The 25,776-nt window shown below is 45.7% G+C and overlaps 1 protein-coding gene across 1 annotated transcript in view; it reads right to left on the bottom strand.

Moving 5' to 3' along the window:
- Window positions 1-13,056: 13,056 nt before the first annotated feature.
- The window catches only part of LOC135912971 (uncharacterized), a 51,146-nt gene continuing 38,426 nt past the window's right edge, over window positions 13,057-25,776 (bottom strand). The window contains exon 4 of the mRNA XM_070528555.1: window positions 13,057-13,188. Coding sequence (XP_070384656.1) covers window positions 13,088-13,188 — 101 coding nt within the window. The 3' untranslated portion in view covers window positions 13,057-13,087. The remainder of the gene's footprint in view (window positions 13,189-25,776) is intronic.

The raw sequence follows: 25,776 nt of genomic DNA, 5'->3' as shown, positions 1-25,776 counted from the left end.
TTTATTCTCCTCGTGTCTCTCTGCACACACACACACACACACACACACACACACACACACACACACACACACACACACACACACACACACACACACACACACACACACACACACACACACACACACACACACACACACACACACGCACTTACTCAAAGAGGTGGGCATTATTTGCACGAGAAATGAAAATGCATAATTACCGATTTACTTAAATTCACTAATGAAGTTTTTACACAATTACCTTACGGCACATAGTGTAACCGGTGAGGCTGCCGTAATTGTAGCCGGCGAGGCTGATGCTGCGGGCATCATTGCGACATCACTGCCCGTTATATGCAATCATAATATGCAGGGTGTCCCAACTTTCAGGCATCAAGATTTAAAGACATGCAAATGCCACCTAGATGGACAGAACCAAGGTAATGTTGTTTTCCGTCGTTTGGAGATGCTCAAATTATTGTTTTGATTCCACCTAATTAGATAATTAATCCTAAATAACTATTCAGTTTTTCAAATATATTTAGATGAAAAGTGTCAAGGAGAAGATTGTAGTGCAACATGAAAAACTCGCGATGGAGCTTTTTGTTGCTCAATACTTGCTACATAACAGCGTTTTTCCGAGAGTGAAGGGGCCCGCGAATACCGGCAAAGTGCCTCGAGCGACCAGTCGCGCGATAATTTTGCGCGTAATTTTGCGCAATCTTTCATAGATTAGGAAAACGCATTAGATTCAGTAGAGATACCAGCAGTCATGGAAGCATTCGTAATCAAGGAGTACCAGAAGCATACGTGAATATCTTAGCATTAAGACTCCATAGTTACCTCGGTTCTCCAGAAGAAAAACAGACAAATACCGAAGGAGACACAACCTCTCCAATGCTATTCACTGAATGCTTTGAAGTATTCAAGCTATTAGACTGGGAACAAGAATGATTATGTAAACCACTTAGCGAGTATTTTCATATAACCCTAGTATGCACATACCCACAAATATATCCGGTGAGACAGTGACCGACTCAACAGCCAGGCCGCCATGCCAAACCAGGAAAAGTAGGCAAAGAAAGCTTCGCTTTAAAAGATGTACAATCATTGCATTTTACCGGTACTAGCATAAGGAACAGAAGTTTGGTGGTTGACAAAGAAGCTTGAGAAGAAGTCAAGGGCCGCGCAACGAGCGATGGAACGAAACGTCTAAGGCGTTACATTAAGAGACAGGAAGAGGGTGCGTGGATAACAGAGCAAACGGAAGTACCCGTTATTCCAGTTGACATCAAGAGGAGAAAAAGGCAGCTTGGGATGCCATGTACCTTGCTAGGCAGATAACTGGTGGTTTAGTACTAGAGTTACAGATAGGGTGCTAAGGGAAGGTAAACGTAGTCGAGGACGGCAGAGAATAAGGCGGTGTCATGAAAGGAGAAAATTTGCAGGCATAACTTGGAATCAGCTTGCGCAAGATAGAGGTGATTGGAGATAGCTGGAAGATGCCTTCATCCTGGGCCCAGTGGACATAAAAAAATGGGCTGATCAATATCATAATGTTCATCCTCTTGTCTGCGGAAACGCTGCAGCATGCCCGGGACATGTTACCTTCGTTACGTTGAAAAGCTTAACTCTCCTTGAATCACCTTGTGGTAACCTGATTTTGCACATGCTTCTCAACTACACGTTACTGTTCGATAAATGAAAGTGTCACTACAATGCGTTGGCCTCTTGCAGCAGTGGGAAAGGAATCTTAAAGTGAATGATATACTGCCATAGAAGTAGAAACACCGAGAACGCCGTGCAACCATATCTTATTATCAGTGACATCAAGGTCCGAAACACAACCAACACCCAACAAACAAACCCTTGCAATTGTGCAGTTTTTCTTTCTAAGCGCTTAATATTGATAGCAGCTTCATTAGAATTACGCGTTGCCGTTTGGTATCTATAGAATACCTAAAACGCTATCGGATTAACGACTACAGTGTGCTGCAAGGCATAACATGCAGCTTGCCTCTTAACGCGGACACAGAAGCGGCGCCGCAAACTATTTTCTCTTACAGAGCACTGAAAAGAACACACCTCGACAGAACAATCGAACTTTCAGCGCATGTTATGCCATTGTTCCTTGATAACTTTCTGCCGTTATGCAGAAGCTTTTCCATGATTTTGCATCGACCTTATGTTACGCCGCTTCGCCTTTTTTCTGGATATGGCAAACACCGCGAAGCGGCTTGCGCGGCACACACATGTGCACCCACCCCACTCGCACCAATTGGCTGCAATTCCTGACTGAGTACTAATACCGAGGTCACTGAGCATATACTATTGGATAGGAATGATAATGAAAGAGACTAGATACCTGCCGTCTTCCATTGCTTTAAACACGACATATGACAAATAAGATACGAACGAAGACGCATTCAGTGAATGGTTGATGCATCTTTATTGTATTTTGTCGCGCTCGGAGAAGACCGAACTAATACCAATTACTCGGCTGTAATTTGTTTCACAAGTAAAGGTTCACCGGTAATCCGTCCAAATGTGCTGCATCCCATGCTACAGATGTGTAACGCTACTGGAAAAGCGAGGCGCTGCGTAGAGCATACAAAATGACCACATGACACAATGCAAACGACGTCAATTGCTTAACATTCGATTCGTTATTTCACAGCCATTGCGATCATTGCTACAAACTTTTTATAAATTTTCACGGGCACCTGACGATGGAATCACCAATAAGTACGTATACCGCCTTCCCAAACGACTGTTTCTCGATCGCAATGTCCTTCCCTCCGTGAAATTTAAATTTTCAATTCATGCTGCGGATGTCGTTATGGAGGACTTTTCATCATTCCGACGTTCTCGGCGTAAAAGAAGGTTCCACTGAACGGCACCGCGTTGCCTATTTTCTTTCGGAAATTTTTCAAATGAAATTTCTTCCTACGCCGCCTCTGGAATTTCATAACCTTCACGCGCTTGCCGCCCTGACAGAAGGCTAAGAACACGTATCGATGAGGTCCCGATCGTTCGGGCGGAGTTGGACCATTATACGGCATCGCCACTTCGCCTTTGTCCAGCGTCTGTGGGCTTTCGGCGTTGACAACCATCCAATGCAACCAGCTGCGGAGCGTAGGGTGCTGACGGCTCGGCGCGTCTGGGTCCAACATGACCAAAGAGAACGGTGGCATGCAGTGGATGGCACCGACCAGAGCTACCGCGGGAACTTCGGCTGTCTCCTCGGGCGTCAGCGTACCGTTAATCGTCACCGAAGTTGTCCCGTAAGCGACCTTTAGGAGGGCCACTGGCGCAGCAACCAGCGAAAGATCCCTCACCAGTCCTGCGGCTGTCCACAGGTCCGTCTCCGGCTGCAACTGCTCTTGCGAGGAAAATGGCGATTTCACGGTCGAAGCGTACTCCCCCATCAACTGCTCCGCTTGTACGCCACTCCACAGTGTCAAGAGAATGAGCACTAACGAAACCTGGATGAGGCTCATCACTCACGTCCTCTGTGCAATACGTAGATGTTGAACGGCCGCGCGGTGACGCCAACTGTATACGCGCGAGACCCGGGCGTATATGCCGGCTACACTACCGTTCTCCTATGTAAAATATAAATACGCACGCGCTTTAAGCGAACCAATCGATATCGGTATACAGCCGGCCATCTGCTGCCCGTGTCGTGTGTTTATCTCACCGTTGTCTTTGTCCTTTTGTCCGCGCAGCCGTCCGACTGGCAGCTGTGCCGGCGCCGGCGTTCGCGCGAGGACCGGCTCACAAAGCGAGTCTGTATATTTTGTATGTCGACTTTCAGGAGATATTTACATCGCTTGCTTTTCCTCTTCTTGCCCGTATAGGTCACGTTGCCGCGCTCTACAGGTTGTTTTTTTTTTTAGCTGCCCCAAATTGTTGAGAATTGCCTGTGGCACATGGCACAATTCTAACCCTTTATCTAAATTACTTTATCAGGTTGCCATTACTTCGACGAGAAGTTAAAAATACTTAATGAATAATTAGCGCGCTTCCACTAATTCAGTTATTTAAATATCTTACGGTACGTATTTTAATCTACGAATTGTAGCTAGTGAGTTCGCAAGGCGTGTCTCCTTGGGGCGAATTTTGAGGACTGCACCAGTTTCAAGACATTAATCTCCAAAATGTCCGATAAAATCGATTAGTGTACCAGTTACTTTTGTGCTTCAATCCATGAAACAGCGCTTTTCTTCAGAAAAATAACTGGAACGCCAATGCATTTCGTCGGGCATATTGAAAATGAATATCTCGAAACTGGCACAGTCATGAGAATTCGTTCCAAGGTGATACGCCTTGCGAATTCACCGGCTATAATTCGTAGATTACCACATGGGCCGTAAAGTGATTAATTAAAGAGGTAATTAGCGTAATTTTGCTAATTATTCAATTAAGCATTCTGATTTCTCGTAGACGCAATGGTCACCGAATCGATTAATTTAGATCGAGGGCTTGAACTGCGCTATGTGCAAAAGGCAATTTTCAAAAAGTTGGTGCCACTAAAAAATTGCTGGCACTCCCGTAATCTAGAGTAGATTTAAGCATGAGATGGCAGCTGGCGAAGCAAATTGGTTTCAGATGGTACTGTCCTAAATCTTAATATGGGCGTAGTGCACGTTTGCAACAGCAAATCCACTACATCACACCGCACCACACCGCACCACGCCATCCTGTACACGGGTCCATAAGGGCGCTGCCCAGCTGGAAGAAGAAAAGCGGCTGAAGGAGGCGCCACGCAGCGTGGGGCCATCTCTCGAGGCGACGCAAAACCCGCGCCGTGGAACTCACAGACATCTGGCGTTAAAAGAGCGCAGGCAACCCTGCCTCAGCGCAATAAAAGGACAGGGAAGTGTATGGTGTCCTATATCTGCCTTTTATGCGTCACTACCGAAAATAACAAATGAAACTTCAGAGTACTATAAATTACAACTTTAGTGATATTGTGAACAAACATTAGGAAGAACTCGGAAGCAATATTTTTTGTAACTTGTTTGGGCAATAACTAGTGTTATTGGGTTGGGAGCCTGAGACCACATTTTCTTAAGTTTTGTCTGGTTGTCCGGATGATCTCATTTTTTTTTTCTCGCAACTTGCCCTGATGTTCCCGTTTGAGCGTTCGGATGAGCGAAGGCCACAGGAGTTACGCTCGGCTTCAATCGTCTACCGGGTGTTCCTGCCAACAGCTTCAGAATTTTTTTAAAGATTACCTGTGGCAGATAGCACAATTCTAGTTCATGAGCTGGTCTGCTCGAAGTGGCGGACATCATTTGAAAAAAAAAATGAAATGCATAATCGTCTGTATACCAAAAATCACTAATTAAGTTTCTATCTATTACATTATGGCTGATATTGCAATTTACTTTGGAATAACAATAACAATAATAAGGAACTGGAACGCCAATGCATTTGTCCGGAATGTTCTCGATTTAATATCTCGAAAGTGGTGTCACACAGAGATTCTTTCCAAGTGGATCCGCCTTACGAACTCCATGGCTAGAATTTGTAAATTGCAATATGGGCCATAAGATATTTAGTTAAAGCAACTTAGTCAATTTCTGTTAATTAGTCAATTATGCATTCAAATTTTTTGTACAAATGGTGTCCGCCGCTTCTAGTAGACCACCTCTTGAACTAGAGTTGTGTTACTTGCCACGCGCAACCTTTAAGAATTTTTTAAAAGTGCTCGCTGAAACACCCTGTACAGTGAATTGATCGTCATTCCTAGATCACGCATGGCTCATATCCTCTCGTAGTAACATATATCGCTAAAAATGTTTGGAACAAATCTCTAATATGTTTGAAGCCTCAATTATACGGTCTATTCAATTTGGCAGCGCTTGATCCACTATAGTTGCGTTACGGTGGCGCGAGAGTGCAGTGCCAGTCCAAAAAAGTTCAAATGCAGTGCCTAAACTTTCACTGCACGTTTATTTCCAAAATGAATAGCAAGATTCGTGCCGTGTCGTCTTATCGGCGCCTTTTCGCGAGTTAAGCTCATGTTGTTGCCATCGTTATGATCGTAGCAACTCCTCTCGTCGCTTCAGTGTTCGTCTGGAGCTTTCCGCCTCTACGCTGCGCCCCGCGGTTCAATATTTGTTTTTAGTTTTTAAATTGTTGTTTATAGGTATGCTATTTTTCAAAACATCACTCCTGTAATAAGCCTGCCAGAGGGTTCACAGTATGAAGAAATAATAAAAACAACTGTTCTATGCAACCACAAGTTTGGGCTCTGCGGTAGCCAGCGTTTGCTGGTCTGCGGATACTTGCGGTAGCATGAATGAAAGCGTGAAACGCTAACCACTTGCAGTGGTGCCAAGGAGACAAAGGAGAGAGAAATTTTGACAAAATAAGTTTTTCGAGGAACGAGCCCTGAATCGGAGACGCTGGACGAAACAGGACTGATTGAAGCTCGCTACATGCCTATATTGCCACGCCTAAATAATTTTATTTGCGTGGCGCTTCGTAAATGTAGTGGTTTCATTGTCTTAGAAACAAGCCGTTGGCGTTGCATGCAGGAAAAATATTTCGCTGAGCGCCATTGGCACAAAGCTACAAGCTGGTCGCCGTCGTCTGCTCGATGCTCGGCTGCGACGCGGACTTGTTGCAGCACTTTGGCCGTACTTCCTATCCAGCGATAGCAAGCCAGTCATGAAATCACCGAAAACTGGGCGGGCGCTCTTGCAAAAGAAATGGAAGAGTGCAGAGAGCGCGCGCTGCGCCGGAAGAAACGAATACGAAAGGGCTGCACTCCATCAACAAGGGCAGAAAGTGAAGCGATATCGAAGACACTTATAATTTAACTTCTCCGTTTTCATGGCAGTGGCTCAACGGCTAAACGTTATCGTGAAAGGACGAGTGGCAACCGCACGCTCGCAGGTGCAAAACCATGTAAACTACGCCCAAACGCGTAGCACTGCGTCCGTTACTTGGCTACGCGTTTCATGGGGAAGAACGCATGGGTGGCGCGCCAGTCTGTAAGCGGCAGTTATTGGTGCCCACCTATCAAAGCCGATTTGTACGTTACTTTGGAAAATGCCTCAGAAAGTGGCAATGTCACTTCATGCACAAGGAACTAACTACCAGCGTGCAAAGATAGTGTGCGTCTCCCTCCTCTCTCTCTTTCTCTCTCTGCTAACTCGCCCCCCCCCCCCCCCCCCCCTCCGAACACCGGGCTGCTTTTGTCAACTATGGAGGTTCTTGTACGATGAAGTGGGCGATGGGAATTCTCCAAAACGGGTTACTACTTGGTCAATAATTCTTGTCCCGTGACTGATACATGGTTCACTAATTTTTGTTTTTGGGGGGGGCAATGGGGCGTGGGGGGGGCAATGGGGCGCACAATTAAATATATAATCGCAACCAGTTGCGGATAGCAGGGGAAGGGGCGGTAGGGACAGTCACCCCCACCTCCCAAAATATCTTTGTGCATACTCCCCTCCCCTCTCTCCCCTCTCCGTGCCGTGCGCGTCCTTCGTCAGCTTGCGTGAGACGCCCTATTCTCCAACCCCCGGGCTAACTGTAAGCCCAGTTGAGCTTCTCCACTCGGAGTTACGAAACAGTGTTTGTTTCGCGATCCCAGTGCGCCCCACGGAGCTGCACAGAAACGTCCATTGCGAGACGCCGCATTGAGCATATCGCCCCTAGGCGCCAACGATTCGCAAACATCGGCGCATATCGAACCGGTGGAACGTGTTTTGTGACGACCAGCTTTGTTTTCCAACAGCCGTTTTCAGACCTGACCCGGAATGTTTAACGAAGATTCCTAGCTCCGGAGTGTTACGTCACTCCTCCTCCCATGTCACTTCTCTCCCAGCGATGGGTGCAACAATCACCATACCCTGCGCTTGTTATGTCTTCATCAAGCCTGTCATCGAGTGCGCTGTGGGGTGGGACCGTTGCGCTCTCGGAGTGTCCTTTGTTCTCAGCAAGCCTTGTGGTATCGTTTCGTCGTTTTTGTTTAATAAATACTTAAACCAGTAAGCTTGTCTCTAGCTCCTGGTCATCCATCGGAGGCAACAATCTTCGCAAGTGGCCACGCTACAACTCGGCTAGCCGGGCGAAACGCTCTCCTGCGTCACCTCCGGCAATCGTAACACCGGTCAGCCGCCTGATACCATCATCTTCCAGATAGACTACTGCTCTGCCCCTCCTAATGTACAAGATATATAGACTTCTGTCGATGACATTGAACAGGGGATGTGCTTCGCTGCAGACATTGTTCACAATGTGAATGCTACGCGGTACCGAATTACCGCCTGCAGCGTTTAGTTCGAGTGTCAAAAGCCACTCTTTTGACTAACAAATCCCAAGCCGCTTGGAATTTCCTAGTTTGTTTGTAGTGTACACCGCTTCATGGGTTCCAGCCGCTTTTCCCGCAGCGATGCATGAGCCATGAGTGCAAGCCCCTACCAGATTGTTTGCAAGACAGATATTTTAGGCGACTCAAGCTACTCACGGAATTCTATCAGCGGCTTAAACAAACAGTCCGCTCTAACCTTACAATTGCAAAAAGCTAATGAAACTCCGGGCACATTGGTGTTGTGTATATTTGTGTCACTTTTGTAACGTGTGCTTGTTGGAAGTACATGAAGTACAAACAGTATATGTATTATGACACGAGCAAATCATACCTCTGTTCGAGCAAACGTGATCCAGTAATACTGGTACTTCCCCATGACGAGTGCTCGTGTGGTCGAGAGACATGCATCATAAAACACGAAGCGCGCAATTATGGCTCGTTCTTATACGCTGCAAGTACCCGACAACCACATTTTTGCTTGTCTGCAGCCCTAAAGTTTTCTTTGAAGAATGAAGAGAGCAAGTTTGCAAAGATTGAAAATTGTTCGCTCCTGCTCCCAAAAAAAAGCCCTACAACTTGCAGTCGAAGGCACCGAACAAGCCACCTCATCAGCAGTGTTCCCATCGTTGCCATTGGACGAGAAAAACACGAACATTTGTGTTCCTCCCAGGTTGGAATCTTGTAGTATATCGTTGCCTCTTCAAGGCGAATGTTCGCACACTGATTCTGCATATAACCAAAATCCCGAACATCAAATCGAAGGATTGGGCGTGATATACTCGAGCACCTGCTCGAGGATGTCACTCACTTTGTTAGTGCCAGCTCAATGCGACATTGGAAAGTTTATTGGTAGAGAAGTCAATGGCTACATTAAACGGCATTTGTTATAACCGCACTGGTGCCCTCCAGATAACTATGGGCCAAACAATGAAACCCTCCTTACCTCAGAAAAGAAGCCTTCATTGCGGTGAGGCCACCTTATGTCACTTTGAAAGCTTCCTTACTGAGGCACCCTTAGCGAAGGCTTCCTTGGTGCTTCCTCAGCGTAAGGTGGCTGCGAAGCTACCTTCATGCGCCCTTACGCAGCTCCTGGCCCTGAACGAGGGCTTCACCTCACTGCTTAGCCACGCGATGATTACTTGCGCATGCGCACTGCCGCCCGCCTGCGGAGAAGCGCGAGCACGGTACGTCTTGCCAGGCATGTTCGTTTCAGTCGCACGTTCGGCATGAGTAGCGTTCGTAGGCGTTGCTAGAGCGTTGCTAGGTGTTGCACGACGCCGGTGGTGCCAGCGTTGCTGGAGCCTATCAAGTTCTGCGCTATAACGTGGTACTTTTTTACGTTTATTAAAGAAAAGTAGAAGAAAGCGTGCACGCGTCTGTACATCAGCACTTCAATTTAAAAATTATGCGGCGATACAACATCTTTTTATTTAATAATGGTGTTCGCGTAAAGCTCTTAAGAGATAATCTTGAACCCAGACATGCGGCTACCATTCCTTACGTAAGGACGGCTGAAGGGAGCTTTCAGAGTACGCTTGCTTCCTCCATCGGTCCTTTGCTGTAAGGAGGCCTCACGTAAGGTTAGGAAGCGGTCGAAGGAAAGGAACATTTCATTGTATGGCCCTATAATTTTTCCATGCTCAGTTCACAGGGGAAAGGGCAAAAAGTAGGAGTGATACGTAAGTCAGACGCACTTAAATAGGTTCAAGTGGCTTGTCATCTCTGATTCTCGCAAGGGCGTGTACTTTAAATGCTGTGTTTTTCTTCACAACCGGTACAATGAAAGGCTACCACAGAAATGTCCCCATTCAAACACTGTCATCCGCCGTGGTTGCTTCGTAGCTATGGTGTTGGGCTGCTAAACACAAGGTCAAGGTATCAAATTTCGTCCGCGGCGGCCGCATTTCGATGGGGGCGAAATGCGAAAAACCCGTGTACTTAGATTTAGGTGCACGGTAAAGAACACCAGGTGGTCCAAAGTTCCGGAGTCCCCCACTACGGCGTGCCTCAAAATCAGATCGTGGTTTTGACGCGTAAACCCCCACAATCATTTTTTCAAGCACTATTCACCAAGCCACTCACGCACTTTGCAACACTGCTGGGAAAAGATGATGTTTTCTGTTCTTCCTGTGCATGAAGCAAACAAGTACTACAAAGAAGCAATGCAGGCCGAGAAGGACTTTCTTGCATGCGTCCGCGAACCTGAAAAAGATGTGGCCAATCAGATTTTCATTCAGCGTTTTCATCAAATGAACGACAACCGAAAACGCCTGTTTCCAATCATGAAGTGGATCATACTTCTAGGGTGCTAAACTATACTATTTAGTGGCCACCGCGACAATGAAACACTTCTTGAGCGGTCAAATTAGACCTCATTGACTTCGAATGAAGGCAATCTTCACGAGATTCTGCGCTTTCGAGTATCGAGCGCACTGTACCTCAAAACACCTTGTAAGGTCAGCCCATCCACCCGAGGCACGTATATCAGCAAGACGACCCAGAACGAACAGATCAAATGCTGTGGAGACGAGGTTATTGCTACATTTATTCAATGGGTGCACGAGGCAGCCGTCTACTGCACCATGTTCGATGAAACAAGCGACGTATCTCACGCGTCGCAGCTAAGTCTTGTCTTGCCGTACGGACACAAGAACATGGTAGGAGAAGACTTCGTCCAATTCGTCGACTCACGTCGTAATTGCGATGCTGTCGACACCAACGTAACAGAGCTCATCCTGACAGAGAAAGTACTGGCTGAACGGGCTCTAAAAATGCTGAAGGGCCGAGAACTCAACTTCGGCAGGCATGTTGGCATAGCGAAAGGTGGCTGTAGAGTCGTGGTGTGAGAGCTATGTGGTGTCGTGCCCAAAATAACGCAGGGTGTCCCAAACGCAGTTCAATCCCCGAGCTTTAACCACGCACCCAACTTGTCTTTATCCAGGTCATCGCGCGTTCGAACTGTCAGGAACGCAGTAGATATTATGAAATATATTGTTACCTTGTTCACCATGCCACCAAAAGGAAATATTGTACGGGAAAGCACACTTGGCCACCAACTTAAAAGCCTTTCCTAAACAAAATGCGGCGAACGACACGGCAGTGTCATCCAGTTTCGAGACATACTTGGCACCATGGCGAAAGCTCGACGCCGTCGCAAATTGGAGAGAACTGCAAAGCGCTGCAAAAGCGAGGACGTACCTTGTCACTGTTGGCGATGGCGAGTTCACAGTGGCGATAGTTTGCCTCTCGGTCCTACTGGCAAACTCGCTCCTATATCGAGTCACCTCTACCCGGAGTTCGTCAATGGGCACACAGCAAGGGACACGCTAACAGAGACCGTAGCTGTTCTAATTGCTCAGAGATAAAATTGCAAAGAGGTATTCATGCCTCTCGACGAACAAGCCGCAGCGCTGGAGGATGAGCTGGAAACGGTTTCCTCGCATCACGAAGAGACAGACGCACAGGTCTAACAATCCAGCGCTTAAACCAGAGACCTTCTACAGTATGGCGGCATATATTCGACTACTGCATACTGTGTTGGCAGACCTCATTTTAAGGTTTAACAGAGAGGCTTTCGAAGTCTACGGATTCATTGACTTTATGTTGTCTCAGCTCCATACCATCACAACAGAAGACGAGGGAAAAGTAGTAACAGAGATTGCCGAGCAGAACAGCTCAGTCATCAGGTGGTTGCCCGCCCAACCGTGGCCTCTAAACGTCCCATGCCTTCAGATACGAATGATGCAGGAACATCAAATCAAGGCCCTTATAAAATTCTGCCTAACGGGACCTCTCCTGTGTATCATGGAGAACAGTAATCATATTTTAGTTCAGATTGTGGCTCGCAAAAAACACACATGGAGCTTAACTCCCGTGCTCTTAAACACCGCGCATATTCTGTAGCGCAGGGACCTACCATGATACATAAAATGAAGACAAAAAGTGCCAGAAGGAAAATATATATAAAAAATATTTTTGTTTTCAGCGATAGCATCCTAGACAAGGCAGTTTCTGCTGCCGGTCTTAGCTCAACATAGGTATGCTAAAAATATAACAGTGGAATCGCCGTTCCATTTATTCCGCTCCTATTCACTTGTATTACATCTGTAGCAAACACTGACCTGATACCATTGCATTGAAAGAAAGATGGTTATTAGCAGAAAAGGCATTTCATCTAAAAATACCGCACATTTAGTTTAGACCGTCCCTCTCGTGGTGGCGGCTTAGCTATCTTTATAGTTTCAAAAATTGTGCACTGGGCTAAAATGGCTTACAAACTCATGACTTCACAAAGTGAAATTCTAGCTGTGGACAATTCCATTCCAGGTCGCCTCCTACTGACATTAGTTAATGTTTATTTCCCCGGAGGTATTCTGAGCCCTAGTGTTCTAGATAGAATAATTGCATCCTGCAGAAAAATAATTTCTGCCGGTGACTTTAACTCCAATCATACTTCGTGGGGGTTCAAGACCGATTCGAGTAGTAAACGTTTGTGGGATGGGGCTGCGAACAATAATTTATCATGCATTAATTAATGCAAGAACACCTATATTTATTTGTAGTCAGTCGCTTTGCGCGATAGATCTCAGTTTCGCTAGCGATAATTTGTCTATCTCCACATGGTCTGCTGTAAACTCGGGTGCAAGCAATGACCGTCTTCCTATACTTTTTGAGCTTGTGTGCTCATTGACTTAAATTACCGCGCATTCAAATACTTTTTTAAACGTCTTTATTTCTGCAGTTAATAGGCGAAGCCTTGCGGCAAAAAAGAAGTGCTCAATGGGGGAGGGGGAGGGGGACCGGTGTTGTCTTTTTTTTCGAGGTGGAGTGGTCCCGAGGTCGGCTCTGCAAAGAGGCGGCCAGGCCCTTTCTTTTCCCTGAAAAAGTCCAGAAAAGCCCGCCAAAGCTGGAGTGAGTCCTTGGACCCGATGTTAATTTAAGCACATTCAAAAAAGTCTTGCACATGACTTTATCGAATCAGCAAAGGAATAATGAAGAAGAAAATGCCATAAATTTATTTTCTGTTTTAAAAGATTCCGTAAAATAATCTTAATTCACTGTGAATCCCACTAAAAGCTGGTCTTTAAACCCTTGGTGGAAGGCAGAGGGCTCACACGATTGCAGGATAAGAAAAGCAGCGTTGTAATAACTACTTCATAATCAGTGTCCTAGCAATTGGAGACGCTATAAGTTCCCGGCACAAACATTTAAAAGAGCAGTTACAAATGTTCAAGACAAGTTTTATTGTAAGCACATCGACTTTCTTTCAAAGGCTGCCAGCAGAAAAGCACTCCGTCGATTTCTGAGAAATAAAAAGGTCCTTCCAGAACAAATAAATTTCGACTCTGTGGTTTCGACACCCTGCGAATTGGCCAAATTACTGGAAGGTATTGCTGAAGGTCTAAAATGTCGCCTTCAGTGGATTTTGCCCTATGACGCTACGCCACCTACTCATGTTGAAGACTTCGAAGAAGTTGCAGTTTCCGAGCTGAAGAATCAACTAAGCCAGCTGCCTAATTCAGCGCCAGGCCTATATGGCTTTAATACGGCAATAATGAAAGCATTATTTAACATGTCGTCGCACTCGTTGCTTACCATAAACCACTCTATTAAAAATTGGTTGATTCTTCCGGAATGGAGACTTGCAAAGATAATCCCATTATTAAATAAGCAAGGTGCTGGTTATGTATTAGATAACATTGCGTCAATACCTATTACATCTAACCTAGTAAAGCTCATCAAAAGAATCTTACACGACCGCATATATAAGTGGGTCGCAGAGAACATGATTTTGAGCCCATGCCAAATTGGCTTCAGACGGGGGTGCACGAATTGGTGTGCCCAAGTTTACCTATAAAGTCGTATTCAACTAGCTTGATTGCAGAAAAAATATGCAGCCTTAGTCAGTTTGGATATCACTAAGGCGCATGACAGCGTAGAACAAGTAAGCCTAATAAACACGCTTCAGAATAATGGTCTGCCAAATTATTTTGTCGCGTGGGTTTATGAATTTTTAAACGGCAGGGAATTTTACTGTTCTCTATACGATGTTGCAACCGGCGCTCCTTCAGAGCGGGGTATGCCACCCCAGTGACATGCAGTTGTCACGCCACATCATTCACTTCCAGGCAATTCGCTTGAAGGCAACAACGTTGTCTGTCTTGAGCATTTAAAGGCAGCTCGCTTGAAGATAGCGACGTTGTCTCTCCTGACCATCACGAAGAGCCCATCAAAGCAGTTACGGTCGGCCGTTCACTCCGCGAGAAACTCCGGTCACTGATAAAGAAATCATGGGAAACGAGCCGATGGCCTCGTCAAATGGGATGTTGAATGTCCACGCCGGAGATGAGGTCCCTGAAAGGCTACGGTTCTTCACACCTGTCAGCCGCACAAATTGGCATGACCACGCTGGAGGCGGAGTCAGTGTACGATGCCAGTTCCCCTATTTGTGCCCAGTGATGTGCGTGTGTTTCCGACAAAACTCCCGTCGGAGGGAAAAAGCAACAAACTTCTGGATTGGTGGGACCTGAAGTCATCGGTCTCCTGACGCTGGATTGGGGGAAGCGACTGAACAATGATGATGCAGGGCATAAAAAGCGGATCCAGACGGCTAAGAGGAGAAGGACGCTTGGAAAACAGAAATACACTCGGACATGCAAAGCTGCTACCATAGTGTGCTCCGTTAGTTGCAGCAGTATTGTGAAGCTCAATTATGTACTTTTTTGAATATAATCCTTTTTTTATTCTCTTAAACGTCGCTCGAAACCCTTTCTCCCGGCACCTGCCACGGCACCATCGATGGAAACTTCGTTGGCCGCATGGACCCCCGACTTCACAACAGCGGGTTGTCTTCGTTAACGTATCAACAGTCAAGAGGTCTCTCATAAGAGGTTGAGTTGAGTTGAGTTGTTGTAGGTTACTGGTGGGATTAGCCTTGCAGTTGCTGCCGGCAATTCCTCCACCGTAGCGACACTTAAAATAAATAAATCACATAATCAGACACAGACCTCACAATTACAAATGGTCACTCCTCAGTTCACCATGTGGAGGCCAAATCCGTGTCCTGTAGGTAATTTAAAAGAAGGTGAGAGGCCTCCTTCCTACACAACCGATTCCCGCGCGGGAAAACAATGTCCTGAAGAGAACTGTGAGGAACTCCTGTCTTCTTGAGGAAACCGAATAACACCCTCCTTTCCGCGTTATACACAGTACAGCACATTAGGTAATGTTCTATGTCACCGCACACACCACACGTTGAACATAATGGTGATAACGCCAGGCCAGTCTTATACATCGACGCAGGGGTACGAGCAGAGCCCGTGTGAAAGCGGAGCAGTAAGGTGGCTTGGTTTCTTTTGAGACCCTTGATCACACATGGCTTGTGAGGTGAGCTCCACAAAGAACTGACGTGGCACAACACCGCTTCTCTGAAGAGTCTGTTGTCCTCTTGAGGCACTCTTCTGAATGAATTCCCAGACAGCGCTCTATGGGCGAGGCTGTCCGCCATCCCGTTGCCTATGATACATATGTGCGAGGGCACCCATTGCAAACGTATGGAGAAGCCTTTGATATGGAAAATATGCACCGAGCGTAGGGAGCTAAGACATAAAGCATCGGTAGGGAACCCGTGCTCTAACCTTGGAAGGGCAGATTTTGAATCTGTAAGAATGACAACAGGTTGAGGCATACAAAACCATAGTCTCTTTAGAGCTGCATCAATGGCAACGCTTTCGGCCATTGTGGAGGACACGACTGTAGTGAATCGAACAGACCAATCATACTTCAAAAAGGGAATGTGAAAAGCAACTGCACTAGATCCTTTGACCTTGTCCACAGAGCCATCAGTGAAGATTTGAAGATGACGTGCATATTCAGTCTCAAGATGTTCCAGTACCAGCGAACGCTTTGCCGCCAGAGGAGAACTCCGCTTAGCGCGTACGTGAGGAATCGTCAACGAACAATCGAGGCTCGCGAATGACCAAGGTGGTTTCAACCTCTTAGTTCAACCTCTAGCGTCAAGACCCAGGTAACCAAGAGTATTTAGTTCCAAGTACGCTCGGGACTCAGATCTTTTTCGAAGGCGCTGTAGAAGGGCTCAGCCGACTGCCGTCTGTTTGTGACGGCCAATTTGCACCAATAACCTTTGTGAAGCGACTAGGCTAGGAGGTCTCGATAGATATTCATAGAGTACTGCATTGTTAGGAGCCGTCTGCGGAACGCCAAAAGCCCTTGTTAGGCTCTTTCTGTGCAGAACCTCAAGTCGTTCCAGCTGCGATATCGAGGGGGAAATTAAAGGGAGCTGATACATTATTGGACTTGTCACTAGTGCATCGTGCAACCTGATCATTGAAGAAGGGTGATTTCCCCATTGCTGACTTGTAATTCTACGGATTACATTGAGATGCGAAGATATCGATGTCACAACCGAGTCCACAGCTCGTCGCCACTATAGGGGGTAGTCAATAATGACGCCCAAAAGCGCTTGTGTTTCAATTGTCGAAGGCAAGATTGATCAAGGTCTAACTTCAGCCGCGCATACCTTCTTCCTCTACCTGGAAACATCATGAAGCCAGATTTTTCCACCGAGAGAGTCAACCCAACACCTTGAAGGTAATTTTGAACTGAAAGTAATGCCTGTCGAGCTATCAGAGCTAAACGCTTGTGTTGATATCCGGTTAACCAAAGACAAATGTCGTCCGCGCATATCAACATATGGACATGCCTGCAATGTTTTTGCACTTCAGCGGGAAGACCAGCCATTACAACGTTAAAGAGCGTTGGGGAAAGAACGCTTCCCTGAGGTACACCTCGCGATACCGCCCTTTCGGTGCTTTTGGTACTTCCTAACCGCACTTGAATTTTACGATCACTGATAAATGAGTGAATGAATCGCAGAAGATTGCCCTGTACGCCCATGGCCTGCAAACTATTTAGTATTGAGCTATGAAAGACGCTGTCATAAGCCTTTGATACGTCTAGGAAAATAACTAGTGTTGAAAGGCCGAAAGCTCTATGATGTTCAATATGGCTTATCAAGTGCAAGACGCTATCTTGCGTGCTTAAACCTGTTCGGAATCCAGTCATGCCTGTTGGCCGAGCCCTTCTATCTTTGAGCCACCAAGATAAAAGCTTACTTGCCAGCTTCTCCATGAGTTTAGCCACGCACGACGTGAGTGATACAGGACGATACGAGGCCAAGTCTGTCATTTCTTTGCCGGGCTTCAGCACTGGGACAACACAAGCCACCTGCCATGAAGGAGGAACATCGCCAGTCTCCCACACTTGATTCAGATAGCTTAGGAGCATCTTCGGGTGTTCCAGAGGTAGGTTCCGCATCATCTGGTTGGTGATGCCGTCAGGACCTGCTGTACATTGACGCCACAGGCTGCTGAGTGCTGTCTGTAGCTCTCGAAGTGTAAACGGGGCGTCCATCACAGACGTAGATGTTGCAGGCAGAGCGCAGGGATGAATTCCTGAACTTGCAAATGCATCTACAAATTCCTCTGCCAAGCACACGAGAGGTTTCTGCTTGCGCAGTGCAAGCGCTTCGAAAGGTTTACTAGGTCGAGAATCACCAGCAAGACTGCCAATGACTCGCTAAATTCTCGACATCGGTGAGAAAACCGTGAAGCTAGCGCAGAAGGAAGCCCACTGCGACCTACAGAGCTTGTTCGTATGGCGTCGAATGGCAGAGTTAAGCCTATTGAAGGTCGTCTTCAAGCATCTGTCGTCCTTCTTCCGCATCAGTTCTCGCTCCGCCCCTCTGCACGCTGCGCAAAGGTTCCTGAGTTTTAAATCCAGAGTCGGAAAATGATTAGGCAACTTGACCGCTGTGGTAGCAGCCATCTTACCAGAAATCATTTTGTCTATCACGTCACCAGAAACACATATAAGTTGCTCCCTGTATTTGTCCCAATTAACAACATGGCTAATTTTAGAGCCTCGCATATGGAAGTCGGCAGTAAACACTAAAATTGGATAGTGATCACTTCCCACGTGGTCAGGTGCAGTTGACAACTTCATGCGGACGCAATGACGAATGCAAGGTTGGTCTATAGATGTGGCTGAGGCTGGAGGCCGGAAGAAAGTGGGATTTCCGTCATTGGCCACGCACAGGTCCAAACTGTCGATAACTTCTACTAGTTTGCGTCCGCGGGAATCTGTATTTTTGTCACCCCATACAGAGTGATGGGCGTTGAAGTCCCCGTGGATAATTTGGGGCGCTGGGCAACGGTCACAAAGCTGCTGAAGAAACAAGTCCATTGCTACCTTCTTCCGCAGAGACACGTATACGGATGCAACATAAAGAGTTCGGAAGCCAAGCCGTATCCTCAAAGCCGCTACCTCAATACTAACGGTGCAAAGATCGGTGACGTTCAAAGCCACATGAGGAATCTCTCTTTGAATGTAAAGGGCGGCACTTCCCGCGGGAAATGACTTTGTGCTGCAATCCTTATGGGCGACATATCAAGTCAAAGGTCTCCCGCTTGGTAGGCCAGCCTCCGAGAGGGCCAATACTGGAACACACGTATCTTTGAGAAATAATTTAAGCTCTGCTAATCGACTTATAATCCCAGCGCAGTTCCATTGCATAATAAACGGCACTTTTCGGTGATTTTTAGTTGCAGGGGTTTGGAGAAGACTAGCCATATATAAGGTAAAGGTCGCTGCGAAGGTGGTAATCATCGACTCAAAGGAAAGAACGAGCTGTAGAAAGTTCTTCAGGGTGCCAGCCTGCATCGCTTGAACATATGAACGTAGGACTTCAAACAAAACTCGCAGAAGGTCGGACAGGTCCTGATTTTTGAGCTCCTTATTTTGCTGTACGCACTGCCTCACAACTTCAACAAATGTTGCGGACTGCTACCCACTCTTGGCCCCTGCAGCTGGTTTCTTCATCTCTTTTGAGGCGAGGGAATGTCCTCCATGTTGTCGAGTCTGCCTGTGATCTGGTCGCTGAGGAACGTGGACACTTTGTGCTGCAGCAGATTGAACAACCGACTCACCTACAGAGGACTTTGCCGTCTTGCTAGGCTCAGGTCGCTCACTGACGTTGCTTGTCACCCCGCTGCGAACTTCGGACTCTAACGCAGGGAACTCAACTTCCGAATCTAATGCCGGGAACTCGTCACTTCCAGGTATCCGCTTCTCAGTAGGTTGCGGTTTGGGACTAATAATGAAGGACACTCGGCAGTGTAAGGCACTTACATGGAAGGGGCAGCCACCAAAACTCACTGGATGGTCACCACCACAATTAGCGCAAGCAAAATCTGCCTTGCAGGCTTTGTAATAGTGGGCGCCACCGCATCTTTTGCAACGTTGATCTTTGGTGCAAACTTTGCCTACATGCCCAAAGCTTTGGCACCTAAAGCATCGGCGAAGAGGTTCAACGAATTCTTTGACTGTATGCTTGGTAAAACCGAGGTCAATTTTTTCGGGGTGCTCGGTGTTGGGAGTAAACGTTATCACAACGGAGTTAGTAGGTTTCACTGCCCATTATTTTTCTTGAGTCTTCACCCGGCGCATCAGACGTTTCACGTGCAGAACACCTTGTGGTTTCAAGTAGTCAAGAAGGTCGCTTTCCGAATACCACCCTGGTACTCCCCTAATAACACATGTGTTAGTCATGTAGGAGTGGGGCAGCCTGGCTTTATCTCTTATGTCACCAATCTGAGAGCACCGGAGAAGAATGTCAACTTGCTCTTCCGTTGCGATATCTAAATAAAGAGCACCTTGCGTTGTGAAGCGGCTGCGAATCGGGGCAGACCCCAGCAGTACTTTAATGGCTTCGAAGAGCCTGATAGGGTTCCGCTCCCTCAAATCAACACCTTTCTTTGTTGGCAAAACTACCACTGGGATTCCGACCGTTCTTTGCTTCCGATGACTTCCCACCTTGAAGCCGTCGCTGTCCACTTCCGCCATATCAGCCACTTCTTCGTCAGGGTCGACGATAGTTGTGTCGTCCCCACTGAGGGATGATGACGCACTGGACTGCTTATCGTCCCTGATGTCTGGCAGCTTCACACCTTGCGAGGCCATGGCCGCCTCCGCCACGCTGGCGTCCATCGGATGGCGCTGTCGTTGTTGTTGTTGTTGTTGTAGCCTGTGGCACGTGTGGCTCCTACCCACGATGGGGGACTGGCCAAGAAATGGATGGATTATTCCAAAATAATATATAGCATAAATTTCCTAATATCTATGGGAATAGCATTGAATAGGGTTGAATAACCGGCTAAAATAAAATCAGGAAGGTCATGTTGAATGAGAAATAATTAATTTAAAAGTAATAATAAAAAATAGAATTTAGCAGGGCATTCGTTTAGATTCTGTAAGGAATGTTTGGACAGCGAAGCATGCATTCCTGTGGCTGAAACCCAAAGTGGACGCCCCGAACGAAAGAAGTGCAGGTTCTGTCAAGTCCAGGCCAATTCTGTCCCTTTAAAGATGCCGGTGCCGGAGCAGCCATACCCCTCCCATAGGGACAGTACCGCCTTAAACATGCGGCCGTCTTCCAAGGATATAAATAACTCACTTAATGAATAGTAAAACCTATTAAAAATTACAGAGCTGATTTGGTTTGGTTTGGTTTGGTGCCTGTAGTTATAGCACAACCCACTACGGGGGATAGGCGATGAATCGGGCGGCAGTGGGTTGAAAAAGAATAAATACCTAAATTGAATTTTTTTACTGAAAATGAGATATTCAATGAATTCTAATCGTTAATAATAATTTTCATGCTAGAGTCTCTTAAAATTAGAAGTTAATATTTTTGTGTTCTTGTTGTGGAAAATAAAACAGTAAAATTAGCATGGAAGTCTTCTTGTTTCCACTATAAAATTATATATGGCATCACATACGTTCCCATTACAGTGTCCTAGTGCCGACGCCCCCAGAGACAGAATGATAGGTGGCGTAATGGCTAATCCAAGTTGGCGGAAAGGACCTTCTAGAAGTCGTTTCCTATGCACGTTGAACCTACGACACTCTATAAGAGCTGAGGTGACAACAGATCGAACAGCGTCGTCTTCCTCTTCCTCAATACTCCATCCCATAATCCCATAAGGATCAGTACTCTCACCATTGCTATTCAATGTTTTACTGAGTACTGTAGCTTTGCAACAGGATGTGCATGTGTACGTATACGCCGACGACAGCGTTTTTTGCTGCATTGGCAGATTTACATGTTTTGTACCAAACTCTGCGGTTAAATATGAGCCGCCTAGAATAGTGGCTTGATGGAAATAATCTCTGTCCTAATATTAAAAAGCGCCCTCTCAATTTTCTCTCAATGCGCTCCTGTGCAAATTTCTATTATTCATTGACAAGAAAATATCCCACAGGAGAATTCATTTAAATATTTGGGTGTAGTGCACACCGGAAAGCTTAATTTGAGCCCGCATATACAGCATGTTAACTCAAAGGGAGCACACGCGATAGGAAGGCTGTGGAGACTTAGCAGCAATCGACCAGGGTTGCGTCGGCATGCTCTCATTATGATTTATTGCATGTATGTTCGCCTAATAATACAGTTCGGCTGCATTTTCCTTTCGGGTGGACCTTCATATAAAATTCAGCCTCTGGTTCTATTAGAACAAGAGGCATTTCGTTTATGACTTGGGCTTCCTAAATTTGTTGCTAATGATATAATATATCAAGAAGCATGCTTGCCTTCTCTCCTCATGCGGTTCAATATACTGACAGTACAGACTTTCCAAAATAATTTGCATCACCACAGATGAGATCACACTGTGTTTTCATTAATGAATCTGGCTCATTTTTTAACTGCATCGCTCATGTTGTCCTCAAGTTGTCTTCGTAGAAAAACCATTGGACCCGTTGAATGTTCACCTATGCGAAGTGGTCTTAGTAAATTTCTCTGTTCCAGTCGCAAAAATTGAACTTGATTATATTTTTCCAAAGAATGCTAAACATTTCCCTATAAATAGCTGAATAGAATTTTGAAGACCACCTTGCACACCTGGATACAAAGACCGGTATAGGAGCTGATTGTTCGTTTGTGAAGAAAAGGCAGGCGTGGACATTGTATCACCACATCTAAATTGGTCTTTTCCCATTCGGCTACCTAACTTCACGCCTATCTTTCAGGCGCAATTATTGGCAATTGTCTTAGCTTTACGCAAATTACCATCATCTCTGTTATCAGCCCTAATCGTAACTGATTGCCGGTCTGTTCTTCACAAACCACGTCCAAATTGTCAGATTCATTAGAAACTTTCTATTCTTTTCTCTCAGGACACTTACATCTGGTTCATTTAGTGTGGGTGCCAGGCCACAGTTGGCGAGCCTTAAACCAATATGCAAAGGCACTCACAGTAGTATCCCACGATGTTCCTATAATCCCCATTTTACCTACGTCAGCTTTCACCACTGCGGCGCGATTCAGAAATTATACTTCTGCAAATAACTTGGCAATCATCGTTGTAAACATCTGATTTCCCGCATCTCAATTTTCCTTGGAACAACAAATGGTGCTCCAACAGTAACAATTACGAGACTACAGTGCTGAGTCCCCCCACTGAACTTTTACGTCACCATGGTCTGGTTATGCTATATTGCCTTTGTGCCCTTAATGCAGTGAGAGTGAATCTCCGTGACACTTCTTTTTGACATTCCGCCGTTTCATTATTCAACGGAAAATATTTTTAGAAGAACGCTCCTAAAAGCTTGGCTTGAAGTTGACTCTTCCCGTAATCCTTTCCTTTGCGGCCACCGTACTAGATTACAGCCGCAGTAACGTTTATGAAGCCCTATGCATCTTTCTTCGTGAGACAAGAAAAATGCATTCTAGAATTCCTAATACTTATTATGCTCACAAAATTCTTTTTATGTAGTACTTAGATAATTGGTTATTCATATCTGTAACAGTCGGTATAATAAATCTGATTTGCAAGATACTTAATTCATTTCACCTTAATTTATTTATTTTTAAATTTAAAACAGTTTCTTCACCGTCCCATTCATGGCCGATTCTCCAGAGTGAGTTGCGCCATTTCACTAGGAAACAAGAATAAGAGCAAGGGGTCAGTCATGTGTTGATGCAACAACAACTTATTAGATGACATACCTTCGTAACTGCAACTGCTAATGAAGCCGAACTGTGGCTATGGCAGGAAAAGTGGAAGCCCGAAAACGAAAAAGCAACGGAAATCCCTTCGAGTGCTGTTGCGATATACGCACAAAGACATCCAGTTGACTGTGAAAAAGTTACCAATCACTTCGCCATGGGAAATGGTGGACGATGGAGGTGGGAATGTGTGGTGTAACGCTAGCTTGTTATTCGCCGCTTCAGATTCACTTTTTAATATGAACTATCTAAACCTACCAAGCTTACATTCTACTTCTCTAGTCTGTAATTTTGTTTCAATATTGTTTCTGCAGAGTCTGGTACATGAACTGAAATCTTAATTTTTTATTTGCAATGAAGTTTCGTCGTTCAAGTATTTTCGCATGCCCTCTCTGATTGCCAGTTTTGAGGAAGTCTATGAATATATCTTTTCGGCTGCGTGAACGATGACTTGCATAGTTATCGTGACCCTTCGTGTACTGTTTAAATTCCGATCAAATTAAGAATACCTATCGAATTGCTGCTGCAGAGCGGGGTCGCGTAGGTATGATTACACGTACGTTTCGTTCCCCGAGCTGCAATTAGTGAGATGTATTATCACTATTTTAGTTATGTTGCCGAGTTTCGATAGGGCTTTTGCTTTTGGATACAATCATGCTGATTTTGTAGAGTTCATAGTAAGTACTAAAGAGGGATGAATGTTCTTTAAGTATGTCGCTGCTACATGCTGTACCTAGAATTTCAGACTGAACTGATCATGCTTTTGCAACGTTTCTGACTAAAAACGTTACGATGGTTTTGTTGAATGCACTAGTCATCGTTCAATGGGCATGATATGATTATTGTTATTTTGTCACTGTATAATTCTACAAGCGGTAGCGATGTTGCCATGCTTTCTTTTGTCTTCAGGTTTAGAGTGATATTCTCCTATGTACTAGTAACATTTCGCGTAATTATTATCATTTAAAGTAAATGTAGAATGAGGATTATTTGAATCTAATTACATTTACTTAATTTATTATGAAAAATAAAATAATATTCACAACTGCAGCACTTTGTGTCTATTATGTGATAATTTCCCACTCTATCGAGCCCAATTACCTGTTTACAATCGCACCTAGAAAGACACCAAGATGAGTGCTCACTCATTCTCACAACTGCATGGGGTTTGTTTTCCCTGTAATACGTCGAGAACCAAACTTCGCGATTAAAAGACTTAGCGAAGTAAATTGTGCAGTTATCTGAAGCGTGGTCATCTGTAAGGTTTTAATTCTCAGAATACTTAATGAGTGGGAAAACCGATTAGAGCAAACGAATGCGATGACTCTTAACAAATATTAGCTGTATTTATAATATGGTGGGAGTCTTTTGATAACAGTATCACCTTAAAACGACAAGGAAAGAATCCCCCCACGTCAGTATCACATCGAGAAGCCGCTCCGCCCCTCCCCCCCCCCCCCCCCCCCGAAAAAGATGAGTGGCTTGATGAGCCTTTCGAATGTCGCAAAGCTCTCGTGTGACAAGTTGTGTGCCTCGAAGAGCTAGTTGACGTTCCGCGACCAACCCGCCTCACAACTCGGTTTCATAGCTCTCGCGCGAAAGTATGAGAAGCGGCTTGTCCTCTACCCTCCGGCTCTACCCTCGTTCTCATGCAAGAAACCCGCCAGTGTACAGCCATGGCCATTCGTATTACAAGGAACTGCACCCATGGGCACAAATATTATTGAGGTCTGCGAACACGTAGGTACAAAGGATTTGTGAGTTCTATAGGAGCCGCCAGGGTGTTCGTATGATTTTATTAGAACTTCATCACCACACAGGCTGGTGCTGCCGTCAACGTGACGTTCTAGGCACAGGATCACGTGACGACGGCCGGCCGCGGCTCTCATGGTGGGAACAAGCACAAGACTAATTTTTCTTGGAAATGGGCTGCCACTGCGTCTTTCTTAACTTCGTTGATTACAGCTGATTTGTCTACTTAGAGCTTTGTACGGTTACGTTAGCAGTACAAATTTCATTATATAACGCGTCCAATATTGCGATTACTCCCATACGTGGCGATGCGAGATCCGTTACCAAAGTCTGTGTTACACAAGTACTCAGAACACATTATACTGCGATAAGTTTGACTGTGCGAGCTAGTAATAAAACACTTTCGTATCCTACGCACTGTTCGAGTAGGTTTAAGGAAATCTTTTATTGGTGTTTGGGAAAAACGCAGTTTCTGCTTAGTGATCATATGTATGCAGAGACCACCCGACGCAATTGGACACACTCTCGGCCATGCACATGCCAGGCACAACGACGACGAAGCGACACACGATGGCACCATGATGGCTGTTTGACGACGAGGCAACGACAACAAAGAAAAGGCAACGAT

Source organism: Dermacentor albipictus, unplaced genomic scaffold (genome assembly GCF_038994185.2).
Source record: "Dermacentor albipictus isolate Rhodes 1998 colony unplaced genomic scaffold, USDA_Dalb.pri_finalv2 scaffold_13, whole genome shotgun sequence".
In the NCBI taxonomy this organism is placed as follows: domain Eukaryota; kingdom Metazoa; phylum Arthropoda; class Arachnida; order Ixodida; family Ixodidae; genus Dermacentor; species Dermacentor albipictus.
The sequence above is the reverse complement of the archived record's forward strand: the minus strand, read 5'-3'. Positions and strand labels throughout refer to the sequence as shown.